The sequence below is a fragment of the Salmo trutta genome, chromosome 14 (genome assembly GCF_901001165.1).
Source record: "Salmo trutta chromosome 14, fSalTru1.1, whole genome shotgun sequence".
NCBI classification, from domain to species: domain Eukaryota; kingdom Metazoa; phylum Chordata; class Actinopteri; order Salmoniformes; family Salmonidae; genus Salmo; species Salmo trutta.
In genome coordinates, this window is record NC_042970.1 from 32,913,924 (window position 1) to 32,926,801 (window position 12,878).

Here is a 12,878-nt window from a genome sequence, read left to right on the forward strand (position 1 = left end):
TTTTCCCTAAAATGAGTTTTTATTGAGAAAGATCTTTTTTTTCCCGGAATACATTTGTTCGGAACAGCATACTATTATATATTTTTTTACATATTAAAAAAAACGTATTTTACACTGTTGATAGATTCAATGCATGGCATATATACAGAAAACCAAAATCCACGACATGTGAAAGTGTTTTAATACAGTCATGCTCAAAGCAGACAAAAACACAAAAAAAATCTTTCCTCACCCAATCTTACCCAACAAAGTGGGCAACAGGTATGAACGTGGCATATATAAGATTACCTCTCCCTAAACGCACGCCCAGTTTCAACATTAAGGACCTTCTGCTGAGTGGTTCACTGGATAAACTCTTCCACTGCTGCACACTTTCACATTAAACACATTTGTTTTTGACAAAGCTGGACCACACAGAGCCCTACACTCTACCTGATCCTATATTGGATCACTGCTTGAAAACAGTCACGTCTGGCAGACAAACATGGTTATATTCTGAATAGTTCTGAGCCTGGTCCAAAACTTCCTTTGCTACTCAGTGAAATGAGTGGCCATCAGGTCAACACCCCAGATAAAGACTGTACCAAAGAGCCCAGCTGTGAAGGTATACTGTACACTCGTACTCATCTATATCCTCCAGGTAATAGAGATGGACATTAAGCAGAAAAACAAAGTGTTCCTATGTATACTGTGTTGGGTTGTATGAAAGAAGTCCAGTAAGAGAGGGACTGCCGTCATCCCAGTGTAGCACACATGATTGCATACATGAGCCACAGAACTCTTCTCTCAGTCTGAAAAGGAACAACACCCCCCCTGTGGATCAGACCATTTTATACAGATATGAAACACTTCAGATGATGACTCTGAGGAGGCTAACCAGTCCCAGGCATCAGGCAAACTGAGTTGAGAGATTGATCTATGCGTTATGACAAAGAGGGAGCAGGCCATGGGTTGTGAATGTCAGGATGTAGTCAGTCCCACCACTTTGCTACACAAACCATTCTGTTCGAGCTGAACCTTCTATAGGCCATGTCAGGGGGAGATGCCAGAAAGCACCCGGGAAATGACACAGATTAATTATGCAGATTTAAAAAATCTAAATGGACATAAATTATGGGAATAATAATAATAGATGGAGATTTGGGGGGACTTGGTCTGATCTGTCCATGTGCATTAAGAGGGTTGTTTCGTCATAGGTGTGGGCAGCCAGGTGTCTGTCTAGAAGAGCAGGGCTCCCATGCTGCCCATTTCACTCTGCTCCTTGACAAAGATCTCAAAGTACTGGTAGATGATGGTGACGGCCAGCAGGATACCTGTTCCTGAGCCAATAGCACCAAGGAAGTCCGCCATGACAGAAAGGCCGCCGATACAGAGACCACCAAAGGCAGCTGCTGTGGGGATGTACCTGGAACACAGAGTAGTAGTGCACCAATCATTACCTGAAGAAAGTTTGGAATAGTGTAATATTAAACCCTGGTAAAGCTATGATGATGTGGATTGTTATGGCTAAAGGTTAGAGAGATGGCTGAGATTGTTCACCTGTTGAGTTCATGGACCATGGAGGTCTCTCTGTGTCCCCTCATAACCATCTGTTGCTCCTTTAGCTGCTTAGCCACCTGGGAGACAAAACACACTATGATTACATAACATGTACAGGTCCTCTGACACATGCTGCCCACGTAAGCCCTGGAAATGTTTAGTTAATAAGATTTCTACATCAAAACCACTTGAGTAATTTTAATTAAATCAGAATAGTTGATGAATACATAGTCTAACAAATGTACAGTACATGTGGTAGCAGGACTTACATCTTTGGCAGAGGAGCCGGACACCTCGATCCAGGTCTTGGAGAAGAAGGCACAGGAGCCCAGCATGAAGCAGATGTAGATGGCAGCATGGATGGGGTCATCTAGGACCGAGCCAAACGACTCCGGGGGAGAGAAGTAGTAACAGAGCCCACCCACTGGGTAGGCACGGGCTGGACCGCCTGACGACGTGTCCTACAAACACACATGTCTGGTCATCTCATACAGTCTGTGTTGCTAGATATGTTCATGTGACAAACATGTCAAATGTAGTTAAATTGAGTTTAGAGTTCAGATATGGTAGTTCAGACATGGTAGTTCAGGGATTTAAAAAAATGGTGTGTACTTACTGACCAGGTGCCCAGCAGGTTAACCAGGAAGTTACCACTGAATCGTGTGGAGAGCATCTGAGAGATCACGTACAGGTTGGACACGAGGGCAGATTGGAGGATGATGGGAATGTTGGAGGTGTAGAAGAGCTTGATGGGATAAGTGTTGTACTGGCCACGGTAACGGGCAGACTTGATGGGCAGGTCCACCCTGAAGCCCTGTGGAGAGATGGGAGGAAGATACGGACATGGTGAGATACAGTATACATTTATAAAGTCTAAATGGACGTTACTAAAAAGGTGAAGAAAAAAATCTACCACATTGTGTTGTTTTTGGAGTGACCAATTATCTGACAATAACAAATGTGTTCAACTCCTTTAACTGCTTTTAGGACAGACAATGAAGAAAGAGCGTTACTGACCTGGAAGTATATGACTACACCAAAGACGAAGACGGTGGCGAGGAGGTTCATGAGGTTGGGCAGGTTCTGGCGGTAGAAGGCCTCTCTCAGGGCACGCACCTTGTCTGTCCGCGTGGCCAGCAGGTGGAAGAGAGCAATGATAGCCCCCTCAAACTCTGTGCCTGAACACAAGACAAGAGACTCAAACATCAGCCTCACATCTAGAGACCACCTGGCCATACTCCTGGGGGGTTTCAAGGCCAAGTCTGGATCTATAGGAGCCCTAGTTGGTCTTATGTGAAATTACTACTTGGAAATTAGTAAGTCTGTCCTAAATGTACACCCAGACATGGCACATCAGTTTCAATGCCCCATACCTCTGCCAGTGTTGACGGTGGTGGGGCTAAAGGCCTTCCAGACGATGGTCTCACAGATGTTGGTGGCGATGAACAAAGAGATACCAGAACCCAGACCATAACCCTTCTGCAGCAGCTCATCCAGCAGCAGCACGATCAGACCGGCCACAAACAGCTAGAGGGGGAGACAGATGGGTTAGAGAGACAGAGACAAACCACTCGCACTGAAGCCCTGTTTGACTTCCTTTAAATATACCTATTCTTCCTACATTCCATGAAGTAATCTGAGAGGGTTGGATTGATTCAAGAATATGATGTGAACCTTGCTCTATATTAGGACCAAGCCTGGATCTGATAGGGGAGGTAAAGATTAGGGATAAGAATATGACTCAGAGGGGTGGGGAGGAGGGCCCACCTGGATGATGATGAGAAGACAGATCCCAGCACCCATATCGGAGGGGTCTCCATACATGCCAGTCATCACATACACGATGGCCTGACCAATGGTGATGATCATACCAAACACTGTAGGAGATGGCAAGGGGTTAAAGAATCTATGGCTTCATTCACAGTAATGCTCGTGCTTGACAGAATCAAGTCAAAGACTAGGAACAGGAAGTGGGGCTTGTGGTCTTACATTTCTGTGCTCCATTGAAGAGGGCCCTGTCTTTGGGGGTGTCTCCCACCTCGATGATCTTAGCCCCAGCCAGGAGCTGCATGATGAGGCCTGAGGTGACGATCGGAGAGATACCCAGCTCCATCAGGGTACCTTGAGGGAGAGACCCAGGGGACGTTAACAGGAGAGCAGAGCCATAGAGATGTTCAGCCATTCATTCATAAATAACACCATTCATCCATTCAAGTCGGAGATAAAGTTATCACTCCAATTGATCAACTCAACATTCACTAAACACTATCAATTCCCACACTCAGTTATTAATTCGTTGATATGTCCCTTGATTGAGTTATCAATTCGCAGAGCGTTTCATTTATTCACCTGTTACTCTAATTTGATGTCTCTACACTGCAAAAGTGACAACCCACCTCTGTTGGAGGCCAGAATCACTCTCATCCAGTAGAAGGGATCTGCAGAGTCTGAAGACATGATGCCAAACAGGGGAATCTGGAGGATAGACGTGACAGACATTCAGGTGTGAGGTTTTTATTTAATTAATTATACTCGTTTAACATGGTACAAAATATGGTGTGAACAAAAAGGCAGATATTTACCTGGCAGCACACAAGGAAAATGAAGAGAGTGATGGCTGTCCATAGTACCTTCTCTCTGAACTGGATCTGTTGAACACAACAATTACAGTGAGACATGGAAGCAAAAATGACAGCATTAACAACATAACACATACAGAGGTTTATAAAGTTTAAAGTAAAACTATTCTTGTCATCATGAAGTAAATACTGTACCTTTCTTTCGGGTTTCTGGATTTCAGGTAGTACAGCGCAGAAGGGCTTTATTACCTCCAGGAACTTGACTAAAAAACAGACAATGGGAGGGATGTTATTGGTTCCCCATTATAAACATCAATCAAGGGCAGTGAACCTATTTATAGGGGGACGTGGCATAGCGATACATGCATAACTAGAGGTTTTGCATCTTTGGATATTGACTATGAAAACATTTCGCACTATACCAAATAGTTCAATTAAACATTTTGCATACCAGCTGAAGGGTTTCAGTTAGCATTTGCTGCTTATGATATGGAGCTACTTATGTGGCAAACACTGACTGTTAGCTGTGCGTCGTCATCACTAGTCTGGTTGTCTGCTTCAAGTTTAGCTAGCTATGTTAGCATAACCCCTGCAAGATAAACCTGCAAAGTTACCGAGCTCTGAGATATCAATGATCATGTAACAATGGTAGATATTAAATAGTTATCAATGTAGCTGACTGGGCATTTAATAATACGAAGTAACTAACAAATATGTACAGCTGTTAGCTAGCTAATGTAATGTTAGCAAGTAGCTAGTTAACTAGCTATCAACTGACACTGACAGCTAACGTTAGCGAGCTAAATTAGTTAACCTTATTTAGCTAGCTAACGTTTATACTAACGTTCGTTTCTTGACAAATAACAAAGTTAACCATTTCATTGCAGTCACTGTTGTTGAAGACAGGAGTTCAAAATATGTTTTAAACACGGAGTACTCGTCGTCAAACTAAATGTTAGCTATCTAAATGCTTGCTAGCTAACGTTACAATGAAAATGGCCTCCATAAATAGATCCAATCATAGACAAATCTCATTGCTTGGATCTGATTCAAATGTTTATGTGAAATCGTCCTTTAGCTATCTAGCTACTTCATTCTAGGGGATACTCACTGCCCATGATGATGTCCCAAGCGTTACGTTCTTAGTGTATGGTCCCTGTATGTCAGACAGTGGGTCTCTCCAGTTTTCGTTCTGACTACGGGCGAAAAGCTCTGCGCTCTGAAAGAAAGCACTTTAGAGACACGTCACCACTACACAGGCGCTTCAACACGTCAGTTCAACAGAAAGTGGGTGTATCTTTAGTTTCTAGAGTTAAAAGTAAACTGAAAACTATGCGGTAGGGTCAATATTTTTCTTCTGTCTGCCCAGGTCGTTGTAGCACTGTACTGGCTCTCAATGCATATGATTAGATGTGTGCCGGCCAGCTTTTTCATAACCCCACTGTCTCCATGAAAAATGTGACGGCTTTGATAGATTCTTATTATAACGAATAGACATAAAATACAAATATTGACACGCCGTTGGCATTAAACAATAAAGAGATTACTTCCTGCAAACAAATGTAAACGAATGGGCACGTAACCGATTCAAACCGTGCTGCATTATGGGGATACATTTTTTTCGACTTGCAACTACATGTCCACTGCAGGAGCTTTACAAAAATAATGTGATCAAAGGTCATCAAGTTTTGACTGCCAGTTTCTGCAGTTGCTCTTCACCAACTTCATCTTGCAGCCATTACCTGCATTGTGGGAGGTTCTATTGTCAACCGATTATTAGAGTGTGAACCGTGGAACCAACTTTGCCTTTCATGTATGTATACAGTCTTTCTCACCAATTGATTGTACAATGTACACATGTATATTTCCAGTTTATGATTGTGTGATATGGGGGTTGGAGACATGTTTATTTTGACATAATAAAGAAAAACTTTTATAAACAATGGGAACACTGCCTCAGATCCCCCAAAAGTTCTACAGCTGCACCATCGACAGCATCCTGACTGGTTGCATCACCGGCTGGTATGGCAACTGCTCGGCAACCGACCTCAAGGCGCTACAGGGAGTAGAGCGTACAGCCCAGTACATCACTGGGGCCAAGCTTCCTGCCATCGAGGACCTCTATACCAGGCGGTGTCAGAGGAAGGCCCTAAAAATTGTCAGACTTCAGCCACCCTAATCATAGACTGTTCTCTTTAATACCACATTGCAAGCGGTACCGGAGCGCCAAGTCTAGGTCCATAAGGCTCCCTTAACAGCTTTTAACCCCAAGCCATAAGACTGCTGAACAGTTCATCAAATGGCAACCCAGACTATTTGCTTTGACCCCTGCTTTTTTTTTACACTGCTGCAACTCGCTGTTTATTATCTATGCATAGTCACTTTACCCCTACCTACATGTACATATAACCTCAATTACCACTACTATCTTGTACCCCCGCACATTGACCCGGTACCAGTACCCTCTGTATATAGCCTCGTTATTGTTATTTTATTGTGTTCATTTTTTTAACTTTAGTTTATTGTGTAAATATTTTCTTAACTCTTATTTTTCTTTAAACTGCATTGTTGGTTAAGGGCTTGTAAGTAAGCATTTCACGGTAAGGTCTACACCTGTTGTATTCAGCGCATGTGACAAGTCAATGTTGATTTGATGTTGCACCGAGCCTAACTGTTGGAAAACCACATCAGTGTCTGACTTTCGGCTGTCGCAGATATATCTCCTCCGGCTTCACTCCTCGACTTTCATCTACAGTCGGTTGTTTCGCCTTACCAGTCAAACGAGCCCAATGGCCTGTGTGCAAGAGTATCAAAACCTTAATGTATCATGGGTAAATTGTGACTGACTGACTGACAGATCAACAAATCATAATGAGTAGTTATTTATGATGCAAAGTTCTTTGTAGATCAGTCAGTCAATCTGCAGTCTCCTGCACTGTCCTCTGCAATGTCGAAGAAGCCCAATCACTAGCCGTGTTCGAGAGGATCAAAAACATAATGTATCATGGGTAAATTGTGACTGACTGATCTACAAATAATAATGAATAGTTATTTATGCTGCAAGATCAGTCAGTCAGCAGTTGCCTGCACTATCGGCTGTAATGCCGAACAAGCCCACTGTATTTCAATGAAGCACTCAGTTATGGGGAATTAAACGGTTTTGTTGATTCTAGTGTACTTCAGAAAATGTGTTTTGTCTGGCAACAATCAGCTGGGGGGGTTGCTTTTCTGAGAGCCTCAGAGTAGTCACCAACAGGCAACAGCACCACACTTCCATCCTCATTATTACAGCAGTACATCTTATTTTGTTTTTTTTCACCTTTATTTAACCAGGTAGGCTAGTTGAGAACAATTTCTCATTTACAACTGCGACCTGGCCAAGATAAAGCAAAGCAGTGCTACAAAAACAACAACACAGAGTTACACATGGGATAAACAAACTTACAGTCAATAACACAATAGAAAAATCTGTGAAAATGTAGAAGAGTAGGGAGGTAAGGCAATAAATAGGCCATGGAGGCGAAATAATTACAATTTAGCATTAACACTGGAGTGATAAATGTGTAGATGATGATGTGCAAGTAGAGATACTGGGGTGCAAAAGAGCAAGAGGATAAGTAACAATATGGGGATGAGGTAGTTGGGTGTGCTATTTACAGATTGGCTGTGTACAGGTACAGTGATCGGTAAGCTGCTCTGACAGCTGATGCTTAAAGTTAGTGAGGGAGACAAGACTTCAGCTTCAGTGATTTTTGCAATTCGTTCCAGTCATTGGCAGCAGAGAACTGGAAGGAAAGGCGGCCAAAGGAAGTGTTGGCTTTGGGGGTGACCAGTGAGCTGAGATAAGGCGGGGCTTTACCTAGCAAAGACTTATAGATGACCTGGAGCCAGTGGGTTTGGCGATGAATATGTAGTGAGGGGCAGCTAACGGGAGCATACAGGTCACAGTGGTGGGTAGTATATGGGGCTTTGGTGACAAAACGGATGGCACTGTGATAGACTACATCCAATTTAGTAGAGTGTTGGAGGCTATTTTGTAAATGACATTGCCGAAGTCAAGGATCGGTAGGATAGTCAGTTCTACGAGGGTATGTTTGGTAGCATGAGTGAAGGAGGCTTTGTTGCGAAATAGGAAGCTGATTCTAGATGCGTGCTATTGGTGGGTGTTGCTATGGTGACCAGTGAGCTGAGATAAGGCGGGGCTTTACCTAGCAAAGACTTATAGATGACCTGGAGCCAGTGGGTTTGGCGATGAAAATGTAGTGAGGGGCAGCCAACGAGAGCATACAGGTCACAGTGGTGGGTAGTATATGGGGCTTTGGTGACAAAACGGATGGCACTGTGACAGACTACATCCAGTTTAGTAGTGTTGGAGGCTATTTTGTAAATGACATCGCCGAAGTCAAGGATCGGTAGGATAGTCAGTTCTACGAGGGTATGTTTGGTAGCATGAGTGAAGGAGGCTTTGTTGCGAAATAGGAAGCTGATTCTAGATTTAATTTTGGATTGGAGATGCTTAATGTGAGTCTGAAAGGAGAGTTTACAGTCTAACCAGACACCTAGGTATTTGTAGTTGTCCACATATTCTAAGTCAGAACCGTCCAGAGTAGTGATGCTGGACAGTCGGGCAGGCGGGTGCGGGCAGCAATCGGTTGTTAAGCAGTTGGAGGCCTCGGAAGGAGTGTTGTATGGCATTGAAGCTCGTCTGGAGGTTTGTTAGCACAGTGTCCAAAGAATAATCTAACAGATTCTAACCAAGCCATCTTTCAGTGTATATACCTGGCAGATTCAGGGTCAGTGACAGTGTGTAAATACAGTGGCCTCTTCCCCCCCAAAAATTACCAAGAAAACACATACAAAATAATTTTTATTTCATCTCTGTGTTTCATACATTTCCTTCAATTCGCAATAGGCTGAATGTATTTCACCGGAGAAAGCATCCGAACGAAACAGCGCCCCTCTGTCTCAGTATGTGTAGCGTATCTACAGTATCTGATGCTGTTTGGTCAGAAAGAGTATGACATTGCTGCCGCCCATAGCATTGAATGCAAGGGAAGCCAGCAAGCATTTGGCTTCCCTTGATAAATAATAATAAAATCATAGCCAATCAGCATTGAGCTACACTGAGTGAGCTCATCTGTGAATGGTCCTGGTGCACCAAAAAAAAGTGTTAAGGGAAGCCAGTTTGGATTTTGCTTCAGACCAATCACATCACAAGCCAAACGTCATTATTGACAGGAGAAATCTCATCTCTTTGTGTTGTTGTCCTCCGGTGGCTAGCTAGTGAGCTAAAATCGTCCATCTCCTAAATTAACCATGGATGGATATAAGGATTTGGACAAGTGATTTTACTTAATTCACCATACTGTCTAATGATTATAACAGTGATTCTGATCCAACCATAAATATACTGCTCAAAAAAATAAAGGGAACACTTAAACAACACAATGTAACTCCAAGTCAATCACACTTCTGTGAAATCAAACTGTCCACTTAGGAAGCAACACCGATTGACAATAAATTTCACATGCTGTTGTGCAAATGGAATAGACAACAGGTGGAAATTATAGGCAATAAGCAAGACACCCCAAATAAAGGAGTGGTTCAGCAGGTGGTGACCACAGACCACTTCTCAGTTCCTATGCTTCCTGGCTGATGTTTTGGTCACTTTTGAATGCTGGCGGTGCTTTCACTCTAGTGGTAGCATGAGACGGAGTCTACAACCCACACAAGTGGCTCAGGTAGTGCAGCTCATCCAGGATGGCACATCAATGCGAGCTGTGGCAAGAAGGTTTGCTGTGTCTGTCAGCGTAGTGTCCAGAGCATGGAGGCGCTACCAGGAGACAGGCCAGTACATCAGGAGACGTGGAGGAGGCCGTAGGAGGGCAACAACCCAGCAGCAGGACCGCTACCTCCGCCTTTGTGCAAGGAGGAGCAGGAGGAGCACTGCCAGAGCCCTGCAAAATGACCTCCAGCAGGCCACAAATGTGCATGTGTCTGCTCAAACGGTCAGAAACAGACTCCATGAGGGTGGTATGAGGGCCCGACGTCCACAGGTGGGGGTTGTGCTTACAGCCCAACACCGTGCAGGACGTTTGGCATTTGCCAGAGAACACCAAGATTGGCAAATTCGCCACTGGCGCCCTGTGCTCTTCACAGATGAAAGCAGGTTCACACTGAGCACGTGACAGATGTGACAGAGTCTGGAGATGCCGTGGAGAACGTTCTGCTGCCTGCAACATCCTCCAGCATGACCGGTTTGGCGGTGGGTCAGTCATGGTGTGTGGTGGCATTTCTTTGGGGGGCCGCACAGCCCTCCATGTGCTCGCCAGAGGTAGCCTGACTGCCATTAGGTACCGAGATGAGATCCTCAGACCCCTTGTGAGACCATATGCTGGTGCGGTTGGCCCTGGGTTCCTCCTAATGCAAGACAATGCTAGACCTCATGTGGCTGGTGTGTGTCAGCAGTTCCTGCAAGAGGAAGGCATTGATGCTATGGACTGGCCCACCCGTTCCCCAGACCTGAATCCAATTGAGCACATCTGGGACATCATGTCTCGCTCCATCCACCAACGCCACGTTGCACCACAGACTGTCCAGGAGTTGGCGGATGCTTTAGTCCAGGTCTGGGAGGAGATCCCTCAGGAGACCATCTGCCACCTCATCAGGAGCATGCCCAGGCGTTGTAGGGAGGTCATACAGGCACGTGGAGGCCACACACACTACTGAGCCTCATTTTGACTTGTTTTAAGGACATTACATCAAAGTTGGATCAGCCTGTAGTGTGGTTTTCCACTTTAATTTTGAGTGTGACTCCAAATCCAGACCTCCATGGGTTGATAAATTGGATTTCCATTGATTATTTTTGTGTGATTTTGTTGTCAGCACATTCAACTATGTAAAGAAAAAAGTATTTAATAAGATTATTTCTTTCATTCAGATCTAGGATGTGTTGTGTTCCCTTTATTTTTTTGAGCAGTGTACATTATATCGTGCCCCTGGACTGAGAGGATTGAAGTTCAACATGTAGCTAGACATAGTATGCGAATGTTAGCTAGCCGGCCTGGCGCATCGTTGCCCACGAAAGGAAGTTAAGCTAGCCAGCAAGTTTTTTAACCAGGTAGCCTAGGAAAACAAAAACGAAAACCATGTACTGTATGACATGGTCATAGACCGTTTAGGCAACATGAAAGAGGAGAATGGCATTGTCATTTCTCTACAAGTAGGGTGAGTCAACATGTTTTTTCTTCTTGCACGCACGCACACACACACACCGTGCACACACACACTCAGAAATCAGTACTATCGACAGCCACATCACATTTACCTTACGTTGATTGAACTAAATCGTTTTTGATATTTTTTAGTTGTGGATGTATTAGACTAAGCATAGGTGATAAGATTATGTTAAAATGTTGAAGTTGAAATTGTGCTGGAATAGTGGAGGTGTCACGTCCTGACCATAGAGTGCTCATATTTTCTATGGTAGAGTAGGTCAGGGCGTAACAGTTTTTTTTTAATCTAGTTTATTTTTTCTATTTTGGGGTTTTTGTATGATTCCCAATTAGAGGCAGCTGGTCATCGTTGTCTCTAATTGGGGATCATATTTAAATAGTTGTTTTTCCCACTTGTGTTTGTGGGAGATTATTTTTTGAGTTAGTGCATGTCACGGTTTGTGTTTTGTTTATAGTTTATTGTTTGTCTTGCAAAGTTTCACATTCAAATAAAAGATGTGAAACGAAACTCACGCTGCGCTTTGGTCCGTTCCTACACACAAGCGAGACAGAATCTCCCACCACCAGAGGACCAAGCAGCGTGGCCAGGAGGAATGGACATGGGAGGACATCCTGGATGGCAAAGGATCCTAGACGTGGGAGGAGATCCAGGCCGGATGGGATCGCCTCCCATGGGAACAGTCAGAAGCAGCGAGGGAGGAACGGCGACGAGATCGGGAGTCACGGCAATGACGGAAGCCCGAGAGGCAGCTCCAAAAAAATGTTGGGGTGGGGCACACGGGGAGATTGGCGGAGTCAGGGTTTAGACCTGAGTCAACTCCCCGTGCTTACCGTGGGGAGCGTGTGACCAGTCAGGCACCGGGTTATGCTGTGATGCGCACTGTATCTCCAGTGCACATTCATAGCCCGGTGTGCTCTGTGCCTGCGCCCCGCATTTGCCGTGCTAGAGTGGGCATTCAGCCAGGACGGATTGTGCCGGCTCAGCGCTCCTGGTCTCCGGTGTGTCTCTTCGGCCCAGGATATCCTGCGCCAGCTCTACGCACGGTATCCCCAGTGCGGCCTGTGCCAGCTCCCCGCACTTGCCATGCGACAGGGGGTATTCAGCCAGGACGCGTTGTGCCAGCTTTACACTCCAGACCTCCAGTCCGCCTCCACGGCCCAGGGTATCCTGCACCGGCTCTATGCACTATGCCTCCAGTCCACCTCCACGGCCCAGGGTATCCTGCACCGGCTCTATGCACTATGCCTCCAGTCCACCTCCACGGCCCAGGGTATCCTGCACCGGCTCTATGCACTATGCCTCCAGTGCGCCTTCACAACCCAGTGCATCCTGTGCCAGCTCTCCACACTTACCGAGCTAAAGTGGGTATCCAACCAGGACGTGTTGTGCCTGCTCCACGCACCCAGCCTCCAGTGATGATCCATGGCCCGGAGCCTGTAGTGATGATCCATGGCACGATGCCTCCAGTGATAATCCATGGCACGAAGCCTCCAGTGATGATCCATGGCCCGGAGCCTGTAGTGA

General features: G+C 45.1%; 1 protein-coding gene across 1 annotated transcript; it reads right to left on the reverse strand.

Moving 5' to 3' along the window:
• LOC115207869 (protein transport protein Sec61 subunit alpha) lies at positions 1-5,362 on the reverse strand. Its single transcript, XM_029775392.1, has 12 exons — positions 5,230-5,362; positions 4,314-4,381; positions 4,122-4,187; positions 3,936-4,014; positions 3,529-3,660; positions 3,307-3,416; positions 2,913-3,066; positions 2,557-2,717; positions 2,156-2,353; positions 1,809-2,000; positions 1,540-1,616; positions 1-1,405 (listed from the first exon to the last, which is right to left on the reverse strand). The coding sequence occupies exons 1-12, from the start codon at positions 5,234-5,236 to the stop codon at positions 1,219-1,221; spliced, it is 1,431 nt and encodes a 476-aa protein (XP_029631252.1). The 5' UTR covers positions 5,237-5,362; the 3' UTR covers positions 1-1,218.
• Positions 5,363-12,878: the final 7,516 nt, after the last annotated feature.